Here is a 19,281-nt window from a genome sequence, read left to right on the forward strand (position 1 = left end):
GTTAAGCCTACTCAGGAGTATGAACATAGAGTTAAATGGGACCTCTCTCCCTCCCCATTCATGGTTGAGCGGAGAACTGCCCCGCCCTCCTCTTCTGTTAGCAAGACCGCCCTTAGACACACACTACCCCAACAAAGAACAGGATGGTCAGATAGAACGCAACAAAAGCAATACAGGGGAGGGAGGAGCGCATTTATTTCGCAGGGAGGGAAAATAATCCAGACTTTCTGCGCTCCAAAAAGAAACCAAACATGGAAGGGAAGAGGTGAAATGAGTGCAGGACGTGGACGACATCATGTGAGTACCGGGCCGTAAAACCGCATACCAGGCATAGCAAGTGTGCAATAAATCGCTGGTGTGATGGAGCTCTTAGATGCCATACATTTAACATAGTTCTAGTTTAGTCTTAATGGTATTGACTTCAGGTTCAAAGCCACCTCTAACAGTATAAAAGTAGCTTAACTCCATCCGTGAGTAACATCTATTAATAGTACTGTTGAGCCACGGGCTGTCTTGGCTAATAAAATGTCTTCTTTGGCATCCTCGGCAGTGGAGTTCCAAGTGGGCATGGATGCCAACTCCATTCCGGAAGATGGGATAAAGAAGAGGATTGTGCTGGCCGCTCGTGATAACTGGGCCAACTATTTCTCTCGTCTTTTCCCAGTCAAGGTAAATAAAACGAGCTATTGCTTGAAAGGCTGGGCCCCAGGGGCATTGCTAGGTATCATAGAATCGGAAGGGGCCTATAAGGCCATTGTGTCCAACCTGCTGCTCAATGCAGGAATCCACCTTAAAGCATCTCTGACAGATGTAAAAGGTTCAGGGCCAAGGCTCATAGGGCACACAACTGCCTAAAATCTGCATATGTTAATTTATAACCATAGATGCAAATCCTGAAATAATTACTAGGATTTATTTAATTTAACCAGGAGGCAAAGCCAGCCCATTAATTGTTCATCCCAAACTGACCCCGGAATAGCTGTTTTTATAAGGATACTGTAGTTTTTATGCTTTTTATGTTTTTAAACTTTGTATATTTGTTTTTAATGTTTACTGTTTTTAACTTTTGTAAACCACCCAGAGAGCTTTGGCTATGGGGCGGTATATAAATGCAATAAATAAATAAATAAATAAATCATCTCAAATATAATAAATTCTTCAATTAATTTGCATCCTGACCCAGATTTTCTGAAACCAATGGAAAGGTTTCTCTCTCTCTCTCTGCTTAATTGCCATATGGGGGAAGATTTTTTTGTTGAAGGTGGGGGTTGCAGTTTGAGGGAAGGGAAGAGTTAATTCTCCCTCCACCCACGGCTGCAATCCCCCTTAAAAATCACACACACACACTGCAGTGCAATTAAACAGAGGCGGGGGATTTCTATTGGCACCAATGGATACTCAGGGATTTGTGGAATAGATCTGGGGCCCTGAAAAATAGATTTGGGGGCAGGTCTCCATGGGCCCAGGCCTAGGAAGGCCCCTGCTAAGGCCTTACTCCTCTAGGGAGAAATAATTTCTTGGGCTGTTCGGGTTGTGATTAGGGTGAGGGATCCATTTTAGCCCCTTCCCCTTTGTCAGTCCTGGAGCCTGACAGGTATGACGCAGATGCTGGCGCTGCCTGTTGGGCCAAAGCAGACATCACTTTAAATTGCTCTTCCCTGAGGTATGAATCGATCACTTGCAGAGGCCTTTTGAAATTAGGCCCAAGAGCTGCAGGTTGCCCAATCCTGCTGACACTTCCTTCATCTGAGCTCCTTGTCATCTCAGCACAAAAGCTGCCTCTCTCACACCTGAGCCTCAGGGGAGAAATTCTGTTTGCCATTTTTTTTTCTGTGGAATTCTTTCCTATAGGGAGAAAATGGAAGCGATGTCCAGATTTTGGGTGTTTCTCATCGGGGGCTGCAGCTGTTGAAGAGAGTGAAAGGAGGCACCTTCAGTTCTGAACACCTGAAAACCCTTTGCAGCTACAGGTGAGAGGCAACCGAATCCATTGCTGAGGCTGTGGTGGTGCTTTCTGAGAGTTAAATTACATTAAATATGTAGCATGCAGCTGATCCTCCACCTCCCACCTCAATATAATCACACAGGGGTCCAATCCAGATCAGGACCACTGTGCACAGACAGAAGGTTTAAACCCTCTAACCCAGCCAGTTTTCTCTCTTAAAGCCCTTTCTACTAAGGATTATCCCAGGAAAATGGAGGGATAATCCCTGCTTGCTCCCGGGATCTCCTGTGTGTCATTTGCACGCACAGGGATGATCCCGGGACGATCCCAGGAAAAAAGGCCAGTGGGAATTAAAATAGAGGGCTCCCCCCCCACACACACACCCCACCAACTTTTTTAGCCCTTATGTGTGTGGTGGTGGTGGTCGAGGTTAGGGAGGAAAGTAACTGAGTGGGTAGGTTTAAATCTCCCCTCCTTGTCCCGGTCCAGATGGGGTGCTCACATGCCTATTTTGAGGTTTAAAAAAGAAAGGGAAAGATCTGCTGCATGCTACTACTTACTTAATTAATGCAGGGTGTCATTTAGCCTTGAGTTCATGAGGGCAGCTATTGCCTCTTTGGCCGGAGGCTCCGAACTGTACTATGCCTAATCGATGCACAAACATGTTAGCTGTATAGATACATTCTGGTTATGGGCACAACGTAGTGTAGATATAGATCCTGCAGGATGGCTGCAGATTGTCTCATATCCCAAATGGCACTGCTCTGTGTGTGTGTGTGGGGGGGGGGGACCCACAGGTACGAACTACATTCCCTGGATTTTGCAACTATGCAGATATATCGCCCTTCCTAATATTTATCCCAGGGCAGTTTACAGTGCCAATGAAAACAAGAATAATAAGATATACAATAAAACAATTGAAATTCATAAACAAACATTGCTATGTTAAAATATCAATGAAAAACAGCATAGTGAAAACTTAATTTTCAGTGTTTAAAATCCAGGATTATACATTATTTGTGCTGGTGTCCCTCTACAACTCATGGCTTGGCTCAGTTGTTTGATTCATCTGGAGCAACCCCATTCCCTCTTTGCTTGTAGCAAGCTGTGGTCAGAATTGCATTGGTAGTTCTTGCCACGACACAGGCTCTGAACAACAGACCCGGCTACTCCCTGCTCAAGCGAAGCACCACCGCTTGATACGCCTGAGGCGAGGGACAAAAACCACCTTCCTCCAAACTATGTGGAGAAAGGGGTTTAAATGGAGAAGGATTTCAATATATAAAATAAAACACTGTGAGTCATATGTGCTGAGGTGAATTATTGTCAGGGTGGGTGCTAAATGTATAAACTTCAGATGGTAAATGCCAAACAGACACGTGGGATTTTTATGGTAGTTAAAACAAAATGATTAAAATTTATTTTTAAAAGTTCGCAAGCTTGGTTTCAAATTAAAACCTTTTAAAACCTTTTTGAAACCTTTCATCCAATCCTTTCACTCATTCACATATGCGCTTTCTTTTCTCTCACACAATCACTCTTGAGCTTTCTTTATTATCTGTATTGGTTAATATACATCAACTATGTGCACACCACACTCCAAAGACACCACTCTCTACACTGAACCTCAAATTTCCCAGAACTTAAGTACTCTAAACACAGAGAGCTAAAGCTCAGAGAGCTAAAAACTCTAAGAGTACCTAACAAGTCCCCCCACAATCCCCTCAGTCCTTCCCTTATATATCACTCCTCCCCCCTCCTCAGACATTCTAGCTCCCCCCACTCAGGCCAACATTCTAAAAACCACAGACTTACAAACTCCAGACATACATTTGGGAACTGATTTGTGGGGTGTAACGCCACAGTTCTGTGTGGAGCTTGTGGGTGAATGGCCACAGGTGGTGGATTGGATGTCTTTTGGCCCTATTGAATGTATGTATGTATTGCATTTATATCCCGCCTTTTTTCCTCCAAGGAACCCAAGGCGGCATACATAATCCTCCTCCTCCTCCTCTCCATTTTATCTTCACACCAACAGTCCTGTGAAGCAGGTTGGGCTGAGAGTCTGTGTCTGGCCCAAAGTCACCCAGTGGGTTTCCATGGCTGAGTGGGGACTAGAACCCGGATCTCCTGACTCCCAGTCCGACACCTTAGCCACTACATCACACTGTATGATTCTATGCATCTTCTCTCTCTCTCTCTCTTTGTCCCTTTCTTGGCACCTTTTCTGATTGCTATTATATGAACACCAACCTCAGATTTCTTGTGAGGACTCACAAGAGAAATCACAGCAAGGAAGGTCCTGATGGCCTTAGCGAGGGGGATGCCAATGAGCTAAGGAAGGTATAAAGTCCACATGTGAACCACATCCTCTGGACTTTTGCAGTTATGCAGATGTGCTGTCCTTGGAGCTGATGGGCCGGAATACCCTTCATTTCTCTCTGAAGAATGAGCAGCTCATCTTTCACTCTCCAAAGGCCCAGCAGATTAAGGCTATGGTGGAACTTTTCCTACATGAGCTGAAACAGGTGAGAGAGAGTGCATGCGGTGAGCCCCACCCTCACCCCCCTTCTGCTGCTCCAGCTATTGCCCTTCTTGGGTAAAGTAAAATAGAGGATGGAGACCCATCCCCACCAACAGAATAAACACATCCCCTTCATTGTGCTTTTTCTTCCCTCCTTCTGCTCCCAACTAAAAGGACTCCAACTATGTCATCGCATTGCGCAGCTACGTGACAGATGACAAGAGCCTCTTGAGCTTCAAGAAAGGCAACTTCATCCGGCTACTGCCCATGGCGGGACTGGAGCCAGGTAATGGTGAATGGCCATGAAAGGCCTCATTATTGTTGAAATGGTCCTTCTGCATTACTGAGTCCTCAGCAATATTCATGCCCACTGGAGATACAGTCTGTGGAAATGTACTCACGGGTGGGTGGGTGTTCAGACAATCACAGGGGAAAAAGAAATCATAGTGGCTTCTACCTCTGCATTGCTGTGCATGTGCCCATTGGTTCCATATTTATTTATTATTTTATTTATTTATTGCATTTACATACTGCCCCATCGCCGAAGCTCTCTGGGCAGTTTACAAAAGTTAAAAACAATAAACATTAAAAACAAATATACAAAATGTAAAGACATAAGAAGCATAAAAACAACAGTATCATTGTGGAAAAACAGCTTGTGAAAAAATTACCCACACTACAGCATGGGTTGGCATGTCGTGTGAACCAGTGGCCCAGCAGAGGTGGCTTCATACCCACCCTACAACCCCTACTGCACATCATGGGTTGTAGGGTGGGTACAAAGCCACCCCCGGCACACTGTGTGCGGGTTCACACAATATGCCAATCTGTGCTGCAGTGTGTGTTATTATGGAAACATTGGGTACGCAGACGCGTTACACACGGGCAAACGGGAGAAGCCATAATCTCTTATTCTTGCCCTTGTCATCATTTGAACCTGGACACTGTGAGTGGCTTCAGCTCTCCAATCTCCCTCTTAAGAACCAAGCTCCAAGAGAACCAATTCATCCGGTTTGCAGTCAAAGCCAGTTTTGCACACCACAGATTGGCTGATCCCCTGTGACATCTCAATGCCCTTTCCATGCCAGAACAGTTTTTAACTTGAAAAGAAAAAAAAGATAGTTAAGTTTGTTTAAGAAACAAACATTGACTTGAATACACATTATGTGCTTCAAAAAAGTGTTCTTAAGAAGTCAGAAAGCCCATCTAGAGAGTGGGGAGGGAGGGGCAAGACATTATTATTATTATTATTGTTATTATTATTATTATTATTTAATTGGCCGATTGGGAGATCTGTCATTGGCGCTGCAAACATAAGAACAGCTGTACTGGATCAGATCAAGGTCCATCTACTCTGACATTCTGTTCACACAGTGAACAACCAGCTGCCCAGGGGAAACCGACAAGCAGGACTTGAGTGCAACAGCACCCTCCTGCCCATGTTCCCCAGCAACTGGTATACATAGGCATACTGCCTCTGATACTGCAAGTAGCATATAGCCATGGAAGGAAGCCAGGCTCAGCCAGCTGAGGAAATATACAACTACTGTATATAAAAGAGAACAGGCATTTAAGAAAATTAAGCAGCAGTGAGTATGTCAGTTCGGTACAGAAAAGGGAGCTTTGTTTCCCCCATCATCCAATGCTCTTAGTTGAGCGTCAGCCTCTTTCTCCCCAGGTTGGCAGTTCGGTTCTGTGGGCGGTCGCTCAGGCCTTTTCCCTTCTGCCCTGGTGCAGCTTGCAGCAGCTCCCGATTACCTCAGCCTCCACATGAACCGACAGGAAGAGGTCAATAAGAGCCTGAGGAGAAACACAGAGGAGAGAATCATTAGCAAGGAGGTGAGGTAGACGGACGTGTATGCAAATATATCCTTCAGTAGCTCTCATTGAGAGGATGTAGTGACAGGTAGAAGGACCAAGGATCTGTATGGGAAGAGGGGGCTCCAAGCAACAGAGCTGGTGCCAGACTATTTTGCACCCTAGGCAAGGTGAGCTACTTTCACCACCACCACCCCAAAATACCAAGTTTGATTTTTAAGAACATATGTTTCGTAGAAAAAATAAGCACAAAACTTGAAACTGCTAAATTTATTTTAAAGTGCAAGAAATACGTCATGCCAATTATAGCAAAACAAATTGGAAAGGAACATCTATGGGTCTAAAATGCATTATTTAATAGGAATATCACCTCCAAATCATCTCCCACAGCTCACACACGTGCGCGCACACACACTCAGCATCACTCACTCCAAACAAACACACGCATGAACACATGCATTCACTCAAAGACCCCATGCATGCACCCCATTCACCCATACATTCTCTCTCTCTCTCACACACACACACACCTCAGTCTTACCTTACTCGCTTCTTCTCTTTCTTCTTCTCTACCTCCTGGTGCTGCTTGCTGCTGGCTTCTTCCATCTATCCTCCATCTTCTATCTTTCTCCTCCTCCTCCCCCTCCCCCTCTTCTTCAGCACTGGGGGCGGGGGTGCTGGAGGCCCAGCCGCTTGTGATAGCGAATGAACTGAGCCATGCCCCCTGCCTCGTGTCGCCCAGCTGAAGCGAAGCCAGGTACGCTGGGGTGGGGGTGGGGCGGCAGCTCCACATTCGGACTTCTGCCTGGAAGCTTCCCTCCCAGAGCTGCTCTAGCTGGCTAGAGCGGCTCTGGGAGGGCAGCTTCCGGGCGGAAGTCCGAATGTGGAGCTACCGCCCCACCCCCACCCCAGCGTACCTGGCTTCGCTTCGGCAGGCTTGGGGCGCCATCTCGCCCACTCAGGCAGGCAAGATGGTGCCCGGCGCCTGCCCAGCTGAAGCGAAGCCAAGGACGCTGGGGTGGGGCAGCTCCACGTTGCGGCTTCTGGGCAGAAGTCCGAACGTGGAACCCCACCCCCACCCCAGCGTCCCTGGCTTCGCTTCGGCTGGGGCACCATCTCACCCGCCCAGGCCCAGCTGAATCTTCGGGCCGGGCCGGCTCACAGCCAAAGCGTGTGAGTGTTGAACTGTGCCTGGCGCCCCTCTTAGTTTGGCGCTCTAGGTGGCCGCCTGAGTGGCCTCTATGGTAGCACCGGCCTTGCCAAGGAAGTTCAACAGATGCAGGAAGAGGCCTGCTGGAGTGTGTCGTACAAGGTAGGGAGAGGAGGGGTATTTTTCATTGAGGGGCACTTGCAGGTTTAAGGTAGGGACAGAAATGTATGGGAGACTATTTCAGAGAGGGGGACAAGGGTGCTAGTGGATGGAACCCCCTTCAAGTCTTTTGCTGGCGGTTAAATTTCTCTTACGTTTTATTTTCCTGCCTCCACAGAACCCTGCCTCCAGCATGTCTTCAGAAGTCATTAGCACTAGCCCAACTACCATTGTTCCTGACGCTTCAAACTACACTATGACGGAGTTCGCCATGGAACACTTCAGGAAAGGCCAGTTCACGTGAGTAGTACACCACATAGATCCTAAAACCTATTGGTATTAGTGAGCCACTATTCTGGTTCACTTCTTATCTGTGAGCCACCAAATTTTCTTATGTTACCACCATCACGGGACAGGTTCCTCCATGTGGTGACTGTAACACCGATCAGCCACATGTAGCACGTTCTTCTTCCAGAAAAGTTCACCAGAGGGTCACCCACTTTTACATTAGGGTCTTGTGCATTCTGTCAAACGTACGAGATTGTCAGTGCCAGGACAATTTATTACTAATTAATAAATGCATCTTGATCTCCTGGCCTGTGCCCTGGTTTCTTAAATTCCCTCCCATAGTGCCCCACTCCCAGGAAGAGCTGCATTCAGAGGGCTTCCTGAGGAGGGCATGCCGTTTGGCAATGTCTCTTTCCCCAACCTCCAAATTTCTGTGGCAACAGGGTTTCCCCTTCCCACCCCTTCTTCTCTAAAACCATGCCTTTTAGGTCACTAATGTTCAGAACATGTAGGCATCTAGAGTGGTTTGAGTTTGCAGCCTTACCCTAGGGCTTTTAAAACAAGAAATGCATTTTTATCAATTATGCACATACACAAGTGGAAAGTCACTGAGGAGAGCAGGCGACTGATAAAGAAAATACAAAGCTAAGAATACTTCTAGACCCTTCTTTCCTATACAGATATCCTGAAGAAAACTGAGCCTGCTATTTTCCCTCTGTACCACTACATGCAAATAAGGCACTTTCATAACCAACTCCATACCCAACTGGCAGCCAAGCACTCGCTCATGTCTTTTGAGACCTTCATGAGGACAGCCACCCCTGTCAGCAATGGATATTATATCAGGCATTTCCAATATCCTCAAAACACTCCTGCTTAAAGAGAAGTCCTCTTACATTTGTGCCTGGACGAAGGTTTGGAAGATGATGACTGGCAGTCCGTTTGGAAGTCATTTGCTATGCCGTCAGCATGAACATAAAGAAGACACTGTAGAAAGCTCAGCTGCTAGGAAATAACCCCTATGTTTCTCCATTTGATACGTCCGAACTACAGCCAACTCTGCTGGAAAGAATGTGGCACACCGAGAGCCAGGGTGGTGTAGTGGTTAGAGCGCTGGACTAGGACTCAGGAGATCTGGGTTCAAGTCCCCACTTGGGCCATGAAGATCACTGGATGACTTTGGGCAAGTTACTGACTCAACCTAACCTACCTCACAGGGTTGTTGTGAGGATAAAATCAAGAAGAGAAGGAGCATGTAAGCCGCCTTGGGCTCCTTGTGAGAGGGTAAAAGGCGGGATATAAATGTAATAATAAATAGGCACCTTCTTCCAACTTTGATGGCAGGAACATCCCTCAGTCCAAAGGTTTTAGAATGTCTCCCAGGAATGCCTCCACCCCAGGCTACACTTGGCCTCCAAAGCGATGCTAATTCACTGTTTTAAACGCGCTGAGTCTGGTTGTTGGCATAAAGGCATCCTGAATCAACTATACACAGAAGCAAAATTATGGCTAGTGAAGACCTGAACAGCTTCCCATCAGCCTTCCAAGTACCACTGTCTTGATAAGATATGATTATGTGTAAAATTACCCATCCATTATAGCTAGCAAGGAATCATGCTCAAAAAAGATGACCCCATGGTTTCATTTCATTTCTTGTGCTTAGTCCCTACCAGCCCTTCCAAATTCACATGCCTATATTTAAGTTGACATATTCTGCTTAAGTTATCATGCCCCACTCACCCTACTTGAATTTTTGACCAAATCACCCAAATTCCCTCTCTTTCCTCCATTTTGCTAAGTGAAATTACTCTTGAAATGCTTAATGTAATCCTCCTTCCCCCGCAACCCCATTCTGGTGAGTTCAGTGAATCTAAATCTAAAATAAGCTTAGCTTGTTTTCCTTTGATTTACTATAATCACATTTGTACAGATAGCCTTTTCTCTCCTGTTTGTATATTTCAAAAATAACATCAATAAAGAAATAATGTTTTTTTTAAAAAAAAATCTTTTAACTTTTCTAACTAGCTCTACATTGCTCATACTATGCTGAGCTTGTATTAAGAGTTAAGGTAGCTAAGCTAAGAAAGACACCATTACAAGATCTTACTGTCTGGGCTTGGGACTAGATTATTTGAAGGATATCCTGAGGGCAGATGGACACAGTTTCTCTGGATGGATCAAGCCAGGCATTTTTTTTCCATATGGAAGAAACTTATTTTATATTTATTTATTTATTACATTTTTGTACCGCCCAATAGCCGAAGGCAAGGAATAGTTTAGATTTGGCATGCCTTTTGTTGTTTATTCGTTCAGTCGCTTCCGACTCTTCGTGACTTCATGGACCAGCCCACGCCAGAGCTTTCTGTCGGCCGTTGGCATGCCTACCCAATCAGTTTTCCAACAAGACTGACCTAGATTGGCCAATGCTAGCAAGTCTCTCACAGTCAGATGGGCACAGATCTAGAATTCATTTAAGGCGTGATCCTATGCATGTTTAGACAGACAGAAACATCCTACAACTCCCAGCAGGCATTGCAGGAGCTTTTTTTCTATCTAAACATGCATAGGATTGCACCCTTAATGTGATAATACTGGACCCAAAGGACTAGGCTGTAATTACATACAATTGGAGAACAGGACCCATTAAATTCAATGGGACTAAACCTCTACCTAGACATGCTCAGAATTGCCAGTGTAGGGATCTTTACAAGATTAAGACATTTAGACTTGTGGAGTTTACCACTTCAAAGGGATGGATGGGCCCTTAACATAAGCAGAGGGATAAATGTTTTCCAAGAGAATTTATTTTACGCTTGACTGGCACCTCACATAAGTGTTATCGAGACGTGATGAGGGGACTGGGGATTACTGGGGAATCTACCATTTCTAGGTTTGACTCTGAAAGGCAGATTCGTACAACCGAAAATGCTGGGTACATGGTTTGTCTTGCTTCCCTTGGTGTTCCCCAAGGACTCATGAGGCAGCTATAATGGCAGCACCAACCCTGAATAGCAGCGTCTTTAGTGACATATGCCACAGTGACATGGAGCATATTGGCAAATGTAGCAATACTTACCCACTACTTAGCAAGGTGCTCCTTTTTCCTGCATGCCATGCATGAATTTTATTTATTTATTGCATTTCTGTACCGCCCAATAGCTGAAGATCTCTGGGTAGTTCACAAAAGTTAAAACCATCAGACACGAATCAAAGTATAAAACAAACAACAGTATAAAATAAACAACAGTATAAAAGCACAATAAAAATACTATATCAAAGCACAACCAGGGCAAAATTGAGCAGCATTAGAGCGATTTACAGCAAGGTTAAAAGACTAAGGTGATAAACTGTTAAGAATAAGAGTAAGAAGGTCTTCACCTGGCATTGAAAAGAGTATAAGGTAGGTGCCAGGTGAACCTCTCTAGGGATTGGAGAACCATATGTGCAGTTTTTTTGTGAATTATTCGTTACAGTCACACACTGAATATGCAGATTAAAGTTTTAGATGGTGTTCAGTGTTAGTCTACTTAAGTCCCATTCATTTCGATGAGTCTGCTCTAAGACTAACTCTGGATACAGCTTTCTAAGTTTTAAATATAAAAGTGGCTTGTCTGTTGAGTGTTGCGAGTAGGTGCGGTGGAAAAGTTCAAGAAAACACCAGCCCATCTTCATTTCTCTATTATTTCTTACCATGGTCTTGCAGACCATGGGTAGTCCGTGGGCCACGGTTTAAGCATCACTGTTAGGAACATAGGAAACTGCTTTTTATCAAACATTTTTTTTGCCCTTTTTTTTTTTTTTTTTGCTATTGTCAATGCTCAGTCCAGGGCCCTCCAGATGTTTTGAAGCCTGGCCATCATGGCCAATGATCAGGTATTATGGGAGTTGTAGTTAAAAGCAACTGGACTGAACTGAGTTGCCTATACCTACTCCAAGGTCTTAGGCAGAAAGCATTTCATGTCACTTGTTACCTGATCCTTTAAAAATAAATAAATTGAAACTCTGGGACCCTCTGCATATAAAGGCATGTGCAGTGCTTTACTATGGAGCTATGGTTGCAGTCGCAAACCGCAGCTAGCTGGAGAATCAGGCATCTCTTATACCCATATCCTTGATTTAATTACCTGGGTAACATCCTAACTTTCTCTTTCTGCTAGGCTAGGAAGAAAGGAGATGAGGGCTGAACAGACGCACACAGCTCTCTTGGTACAGCATACTAAGGTAAATGAAAGGAAGAGGGAGTCATATTTGGGTACCTCCCTCCTATTTGTTATCACATAACAAATAGGAGGGACAGTGGGAAGATGGCTGGTGGTCAGGGGGCTTACCTTTAAGAGGTTAGTGCTGAAGCTTCGGATGCTGCCTTTGTTGACTCATCAGTGGGTATATGTGTTTTTCTCCCAGAGCCACCTTCACGCGTGCAGAGAATAGAGGGCTCCATTTTTACTAGCCCACACTCTTGGGGGTCTTCTCCTTCTTGTTGACTCCATATATTCTGACCTCACAGGTACCAATCCCGGAACCACTCCTGTTCTTCACTGATGGCAACCTGAATGACCTGGCTACAAAAAATTTTATGAGTATGTGGTGGACCAGTGGGGATATGATGGGAACTGTATTGTCAGAGCCCTGGGAAAGGTCTGATTCTGACTTCAAGGGAGGGGGCCTGAGAGCATTTGTGCTTCAACAGGCTACATGTTTCTTCCCTCAGCCAGTACTGGGCATTTGCCTCTTCTATTGTTTGCAGTTCCTAGTAGTACTGGCAAAAATAGAGGTCATGTTTTTCTTCACTTCCCCATGCCCAGTGCACTGGGATTCTGCCTAGTGCATTAGTTTTCAGTGCTAAAGCCCCATATTTTACTTTCCCAGTCAAGGCATGGAAGCCAGGATTAATGCTAGCTCTCGTTTTGCAGCTCTGATGAGGTTCATGGGAGACCAGCCAGGTCTCAAGAAGCAAGGTGAAATTGAATACATCTACGAAATCCTCAAGGTTTGTAGCTCTTTGTGTGATGGACATGTGCATGATGATGACCAGAATTGGAACTGAATGGCCAATGTTTGGGGAAGGGATATCACAATCCCTCTTAAGTGATACTGAACTCCTGAAAACTTGGTCGCTTGCTTGCTTGAGAATGAGATTTTTATCCTGCCTTTTCTCTCCAAATAGAGGACTTAATTGTGATTATTATTTAAAAAATAGAATCCACAGATGCAACAATTTAAAATACACAAACCCAAAGGAGGCAATAGCAGATCAACAGTATATGGGGGGAGCCCCCCCCCCAAATCCAGCTAATGGTTGGGCCTGATAAAAGGGAATGAAAAGCAAAAAAGAAAAGGAAGGGAACATCCAAGTGTACCTAAGTGTGTTTTATTGAGCACAATATATTTCAAATATGAATTCTTGTCAGTAGTACAGTTAAGTAATTTTTGATTTTGAACTTAACGGTCTTATGGTGGGCTCTCTTTAGATGGCAATGTGTGTTATTTCACTTACTTTAAAATGTGGCAAGCTAGCCCTGCTGCTGCATTTGGGGGACAACTCTGTCTCATTCTGCTGTGTGGGGCCCTGGGCCTCTGCCCCAAAAGCACTACTGATCCTTGCTCAGAGACACTCTTAAGCAAGCATACCAACTTGAGTCTTTGAACTCCAGGCTCTGTTTGCTGAAACAATGGGCCAGTTTGCACATTAGCCCTGGTGTGGGAGTGCAGCTGCCATTTTGAATATGTGACCTCCAATCATTTGTCAGCCATCATGGGTTAATTGAGGGTTAAGCAACCCACATTTAACCCAACTACTAATCAATAGTTAAGAGTGGGTTGTTTTAGGGATGCTAAAAGCAATAAAAAGGCTTTCTTCAGATATGTGAGTAGTAAAAGACAGAGGAAAGAAATGGTGGTTCAACTGCTTAATGAGGATGGCAAATTGATAGCAGATGACAAAGAAAAGGCTGAAGTGCTCAATTCCTACTTTGCATCTATGACCCCCCTGGAAAAAGTGAAGCAGAAGTTGAGGGGGCAGGATTACAGTTTGAGATTGATAAACAAATGGTCAAAGAACACCTAATTTCCTTGAATGAGTTCAAATCTCCAGGGCCCGATGAACTGCATCCTAGAGTAATGAAGGAGCAAGCGGAAGAACTCTCAGAACCTTTGTCTATTATCTTTGCAAAATCATGGAAGACGGGTGAGGTGCCGGACGACGGCTGACGTTGTCCCTATCTTCAAAAAGGGCAAAAAGGAAGAACCTGGGAACTACAGACCAGTCAGTCTGACATCCATCCCTGGGAAAATTCTGGAGCAGATTATAAAGAAGTCAATCTGTAAACACCTTGAAATCAATGCGGTGATCACTAGAAGCCAACATGGATTTGTCAAGAACAAGTCCTGTCAGACAAATTTGATCTCATTTTTTTTATAAGGTAACCTCCCTTGTGGACTGTGGGAATGCTGTAGATGTCATATATCTTGACTTCAGCAAAGCTTTTGACAAAGTACCACATGACATTCTGATTAACAAACTAGCTAAAAGTGGGCTAGATGGAACAACTATTAGGTGGATTCACAGTTGGCTACAGAATCGGACTCAAAGAGTACTTATCAATGGAACCTTCTCAAACTGGGGAGAGGCAACGAGTGGGGTACCGCAGGGCTCAGTCCTGGGCCCAGTGCTCTTCAACATATTTTTTAATGATTTGGACGAGGAGGTGCAGGGAACGCTGATCAAATTTGCAGATGACACAAAATTGGGTGGGATAGCTAATACCCTGGAAGACAGAAACAAACTTCAAAGTGATCTTGATAGGCTGGAGTGCTGGGCTGAAAACAACAGAATGAAATTTAATAGGGACAAATGCCAAGTTCTACATTTAGGAAATAGAAACCAAAGGCACAGTTACAAGATGGGGGATACTTGGCTCAGCAATACTACAAACGAGAAGGATCTTGGAATTGTTGTGGATTGCAAGCTGAATATGAGCCAACAGTGTGATATGGCTGCAAGAAAGGCAAATGCTATTTTGGGCTGCATTAATAGAAGTATAGCTTCCAAATCACGTGAGGTACTGGTTCCTCTCTATTCGGCCCTGGTTAGGCCTCATCTAGAGTATTGCGTCCAGTTCTGGGCTCCACAATTCAAGAAGGACGCAGACAAGCTGGAATGTGTTCAGAGGAGGGCAACCAGGATGATCAGAGGTCTGGAAACAAAGCCCTATGAAGAGAGACTGAAAGAACTGGGCATGTTTAGCCTGGAGAAGAGAAGATTGAGGGGAGACATGATAGCACTCTTCAAATACTTAAAAGGTTGTCACACAGAGGAGGGCCAGGATCTCTTCTCGATCCTCCCAGACTGCAGGACACGGAATAATGGACTCAAGTTAAAGGAAGCCAGATTCCAGCTGGACATCAGGAAACACTTCCTGACTGTTAGAGCAGTGCGACAATGGAATCAGTTACCTAGGGAGGTCGTGGGCTCTCCCACACTAGAGGCCTTCAAGAGGCAGCTGGACAAGCATCTGTCAGGGATGCTTTAGGGTGGATTCCTGCATTGAGCAGGGGGTTGGACTCGATAGCCTTATAGGCCCCTTCCAACTCTGCTATTCTGTGATTCTAATCCTTGATTATTGGCTAGGTTTGCACAACACACTGCAATCCCTGACTGGCCCAATTGGACGTTGCATATTCAAACCGGCAGATGCATACACTCTGCATGATTAACCTGTGATAAGCTGCCATCTCACGTGAATCGGGTCAATATATTCAACTGGTATCAAAAGACCCCATAAAGAAGGAGGCAAGATGCATCTCCTGAAGCAGTGTGTTCTATGTAATATAATACAAGACAACACTGAATCCAGTCTTAAAACAAAAACATACAAGCTGGATCAGAGATCGGGGAAAGCTTATTACGTATAATCATTTTTTAGATAGATAAACTTCACATCCCTTTTCTGACCTATGCATTCTCCAATCCTGTACAAGAGTTAAGAAACAGTATTAGCCCCCACCCCACCCCCGGACACCTGTATGCAGTCAGATGTTCTGGAATTGATCTCTTTCTCTCTCACCCGCTTTCCTTGCCTTGTACAGCTGTGCAAAGAGCAGGAGCAACTGTTGGATGAAGTTTACTGCCAAGTTATCAAGCAGATCACTCAGAACCCCAGTCAGTAAGTACAGCTGTCGTGGGAGTCTGAAACTAACGGAATAGAGGAACAAGGGGTGGGAAATGCTACGCAAGGGAGCCTCTGCTGGAGCAGAGACGTTGAACATTTGTAGATTTGTGGCTAACAAGACCCACCTACAAATACAGTAACTTTCAGGGTGTGAAGGGGGAGGGATTATGCAATTTTGTACTGATTTACCTGTTTGCATAGTTCGTTCTGTTAGTTTTAATATTTTTGCCAAACCGAGTGGAGGAAGAAAAGCAAGAGTGTGAATAATGGGTCACTGATGCCATGGCCTCTGTGCTGATGCTCCATGAATGAACAGGTTGTTCGGTTTTTAAAAGGGTTGATTTAGGTTTATTTCAACTTACTGATTCTCAACACACCTTTTCTCTAAGGACCTCAGGGTTGGAGGTATACTGCTGTCCTCCCCTTTTATCTACACAACATCACTGTTAGCTAAGTTAGGCTGAATGATAGAGACTGGCCCAAAGCCTAATCTGGGTCTTTCAGGTAGAAGTCCAATAGTATAGCCATTACACCATAATGGCTATCTTTTTCTCTTTTTTAAAAAAAAGTTCTACACCAATTGTACAGAAACTCCTGTTCAGATCTTCTCTGCTTTCAATACCTTTAGAGCAAGGGTGGGCAGCTTGTGGCCCTCCAAATGTTTTGGGTTCCAACTCCCATTGGCCTCAGCCAGTTTGATGAGGCATGATGGGCATGATGGGAGTTGTAGTCCAAAACATCTGGAGGGCCAGGAATTGCCCAACCCAGCTTTAGTGGAAGTCTCAAGCATATCTTTAATTTTGCTTTTCTCTGCAACGAAGCAGGGGCTGAGGCAGTTCTGCACTCTGTGCAAATCAGCTGGATTCCAGGGTGTTAGAATCACAGAATAGCAGAGTTGGAAGGGGCCTACAAGGCCATCGAGTCCAACCCCCTGCTCATTGCAGGAATCTACCCTAAAGCATCCCTGACAGATGCTTGTCCAGCTGCCTCTTGAAGGCTTCTAGTGTGGGAGAGCCCACAACCTCCCTAGGTAACTGATTCCATTGTCATACTGCTCTAACAGTCAGGAAGTTTTTCCTGATGTCCAGCTGGAATCTGGCTTCCTTTAACTTGAGCCCGTTATTCCGTGTCCTGCACTCTGGGAGGATCAAGAAGAGATCCTGGCCCTCCTCTGTGTGACAGCCTTTTAAGTATTTGAAGAGTGCTATCATGTCTCCCCTCCATCTTCTCTTCTCCAGGCTAAACAGGCCCAGTTCTTTCAGTCTCTCTTCATAGGGCTTTTTTTTCAGACCCCTGATCATCCTGGTTGCCCTCCTCTGAACCCACTTCCCTGTGGCTTCCCTGTGGCTGGCTAGTGGGGCTTTGGTGCAGAAACCTCAGGATTCTAGCTCTCCTTTAGAGCCTGCCTAGGATAAATCAGGACTGATCCCATTTTTGGCGGGTAGGGAAGCGAGAAGATAGTTCTGCCTCGGATGTCAAATTGGCACGACGGTGTCCTCTTCCTTTTCCTGTCTTTGATGTCATTTCCACTGTAGACGAAAAGCCAGCCTTTCCCAAGCTAGCACCCTGCTGATGTGTTGACTGCAATTCCCATCATTCATAGCCAGCATGGCTGAGAAAGCCGGGAGTTGCAGCCCAATGCCTCTGGAGGTTGTGGGCAGGCTGCTCTAAGCCCTCTTGCTCTTCATCCAAGGGCTGTACTTCATCTTGTGTGGATACAGTAGCTTCTGTGTCTCTCCTGGTTACAGTTTTTGATCCCCCTTTCCTGCCTCACTCTCCTGAGGCTTTTGTTGCTTCTTTTGAGCCCTGCATTTGATGCCTGGCCTGTGAAGGACAAGGGCTTTTATGTGAACACTGCCCTAGGAGTGCCAGCGGCTGCAGGCTTTACATACTTCAGGCTCTTCCTTGGGGAAGATGCAGTTATTGTGAACTGAGCAGGTACACAGAGTCCCTTAGACAGTAAGAATATTTTCCTTTCAAACGTCGCCTTCACTTCTTGGAGCCACTCAGTTCCCCCACCTTTTCCTGCTAACTCCCCCCTCCTCTTTTTCTCCCCATAATCTTCCTTCCTTGTCCTCTTCGGCTATGCAGTTTGCCCTTCATATAACCCACTCTGCTGCCTGTGCTATACTCAAAGCCTCGTGGTTTCCTCTGTCCTGCAGAGACAGCTGCCACTGTGGCTGGCTGCTCCTGAGCCTCTTCACCGGATACTTCCTCCCCTCCAGCCTTTTGATGCCTTATGTCACCAAGTACTTGCAGGAGGCCAGCTCCGACGAGTCCAACCCTAGCGCAGGTACAGTCTGTCTCCAACCATTTTGGACATCATTAAATACATTAATTCTGAGGGGTCTGGTGGGGCAGCAAGAGGCTGCATTCCCCCTAAACCCTGTGGTTTTACTCCTGCGTGGGTGTGCTGGGTAATCCCCATGCCAGGAGGGAGCGCAGGGTTTCTGGAAGTGGAGCCACCTCCTCCCCTTCCCCCCACCCTCTTCCTGCTTCTGGCAACCAATCTCTAGTCACCATCCTCCCGGAATCCCCCCTCCCCCCCCCGGATCTGCCACGGAGCAAGGGCCAGGATGACCTTGTTCTCAATGAAAAAGTTGGGGGAAGTTCCCAACTTTTTAATCATGCAGCTTCATGGAAAAGCCCCATGGAGGGTGTGAATCTGCAGCTGCGTCATCACAGATGCAGCACCAATTCACAACCACAGTGGGGCTTTGAGCATGTGTAGACAGCCCCCAAGAATACCGCCCTGGCTGCCTCACTCCTGTGTGCTTTTTGTCTCCCCTCCATTCATTTGTTCATTCATTCAGTTTGTGCCCTGCCTTCCCCTATCAAGGGAAATGGCACTCAAAATGGCTTCGTGGTCACAAGGCAACAGACTATCTGTAGACTTGTTGGGGCACAAGCTTGTGCATCTCCACCCCAATTCTGGCACTGATTTAAGAACCCCCACTGAGCAGAGGCCTCTAGCTGTAGCACTTGCATGGCAACACAACCTCATGGGGTGACTTCAGCTGAGTCCTTTGTTCTTTTTCATCCTCAGAAATAGCCAGGACTTGCCAGAGCAACCTGAGGAAAATTGTCATGTGTGGAGGCCGGCGATACTTGCCGTTCTATGTGGAGATGGAAGCACTTCTGGTAACTGAGTAGTAGATGGGAGCTTTGAATAGAACAGGGGGAGGCCAGGTGGTGTCCAAGGCCTCAGACATCTTTCAAGGTGCCT

General features: G+C 45.6%; 1 protein-coding gene across 1 annotated transcript in view; it reads left to right on the forward strand.

Moving 5' to 3' along the window:
* MYO15B (myosin XVB) overlaps positions 1-19,281 on the forward strand; it is a 94,780-nt gene that overhangs the window by 63,769 nt on the left and 11,730 nt on the right. The window contains exons 42-53 of the mRNA XM_063121505.1: positions 551-669; positions 1,852-1,970; positions 4,332-4,473; positions 4,644-4,755; positions 6,148-6,308; positions 7,775-7,896; positions 12,042-12,105; positions 12,392-12,464; positions 12,798-12,874; positions 15,973-16,049; positions 18,218-18,348; positions 19,102-19,196. Of these exons, the coding sequence (XP_062977575.1) occupies positions 551-669; positions 1,852-1,970; positions 4,332-4,473; positions 4,644-4,755; positions 6,148-6,308; positions 7,775-7,896; positions 12,042-12,105; positions 12,392-12,464; positions 12,798-12,874; positions 15,973-16,049; positions 18,218-18,348; positions 19,102-19,196 (1,292 nt within the window). The remainder of the gene's footprint in view (positions 1-550; positions 670-1,851; positions 1,971-4,331; positions 4,474-4,643; positions 4,756-6,147; positions 6,309-7,774; positions 7,897-12,041; positions 12,106-12,391; positions 12,465-12,797; positions 12,875-15,972; positions 16,050-18,217; positions 18,349-19,101; positions 19,197-19,281) is intronic.

The sequence above is a fragment of the Elgaria multicarinata genome, chromosome 3, assembly GCF_023053635.1.
Source record: "Elgaria multicarinata webbii isolate HBS135686 ecotype San Diego chromosome 3, rElgMul1.1.pri, whole genome shotgun sequence".
In the NCBI taxonomy this organism is placed as follows: domain Eukaryota; kingdom Metazoa; phylum Chordata; class Lepidosauria; order Squamata; family Anguidae; genus Elgaria; species Elgaria multicarinata.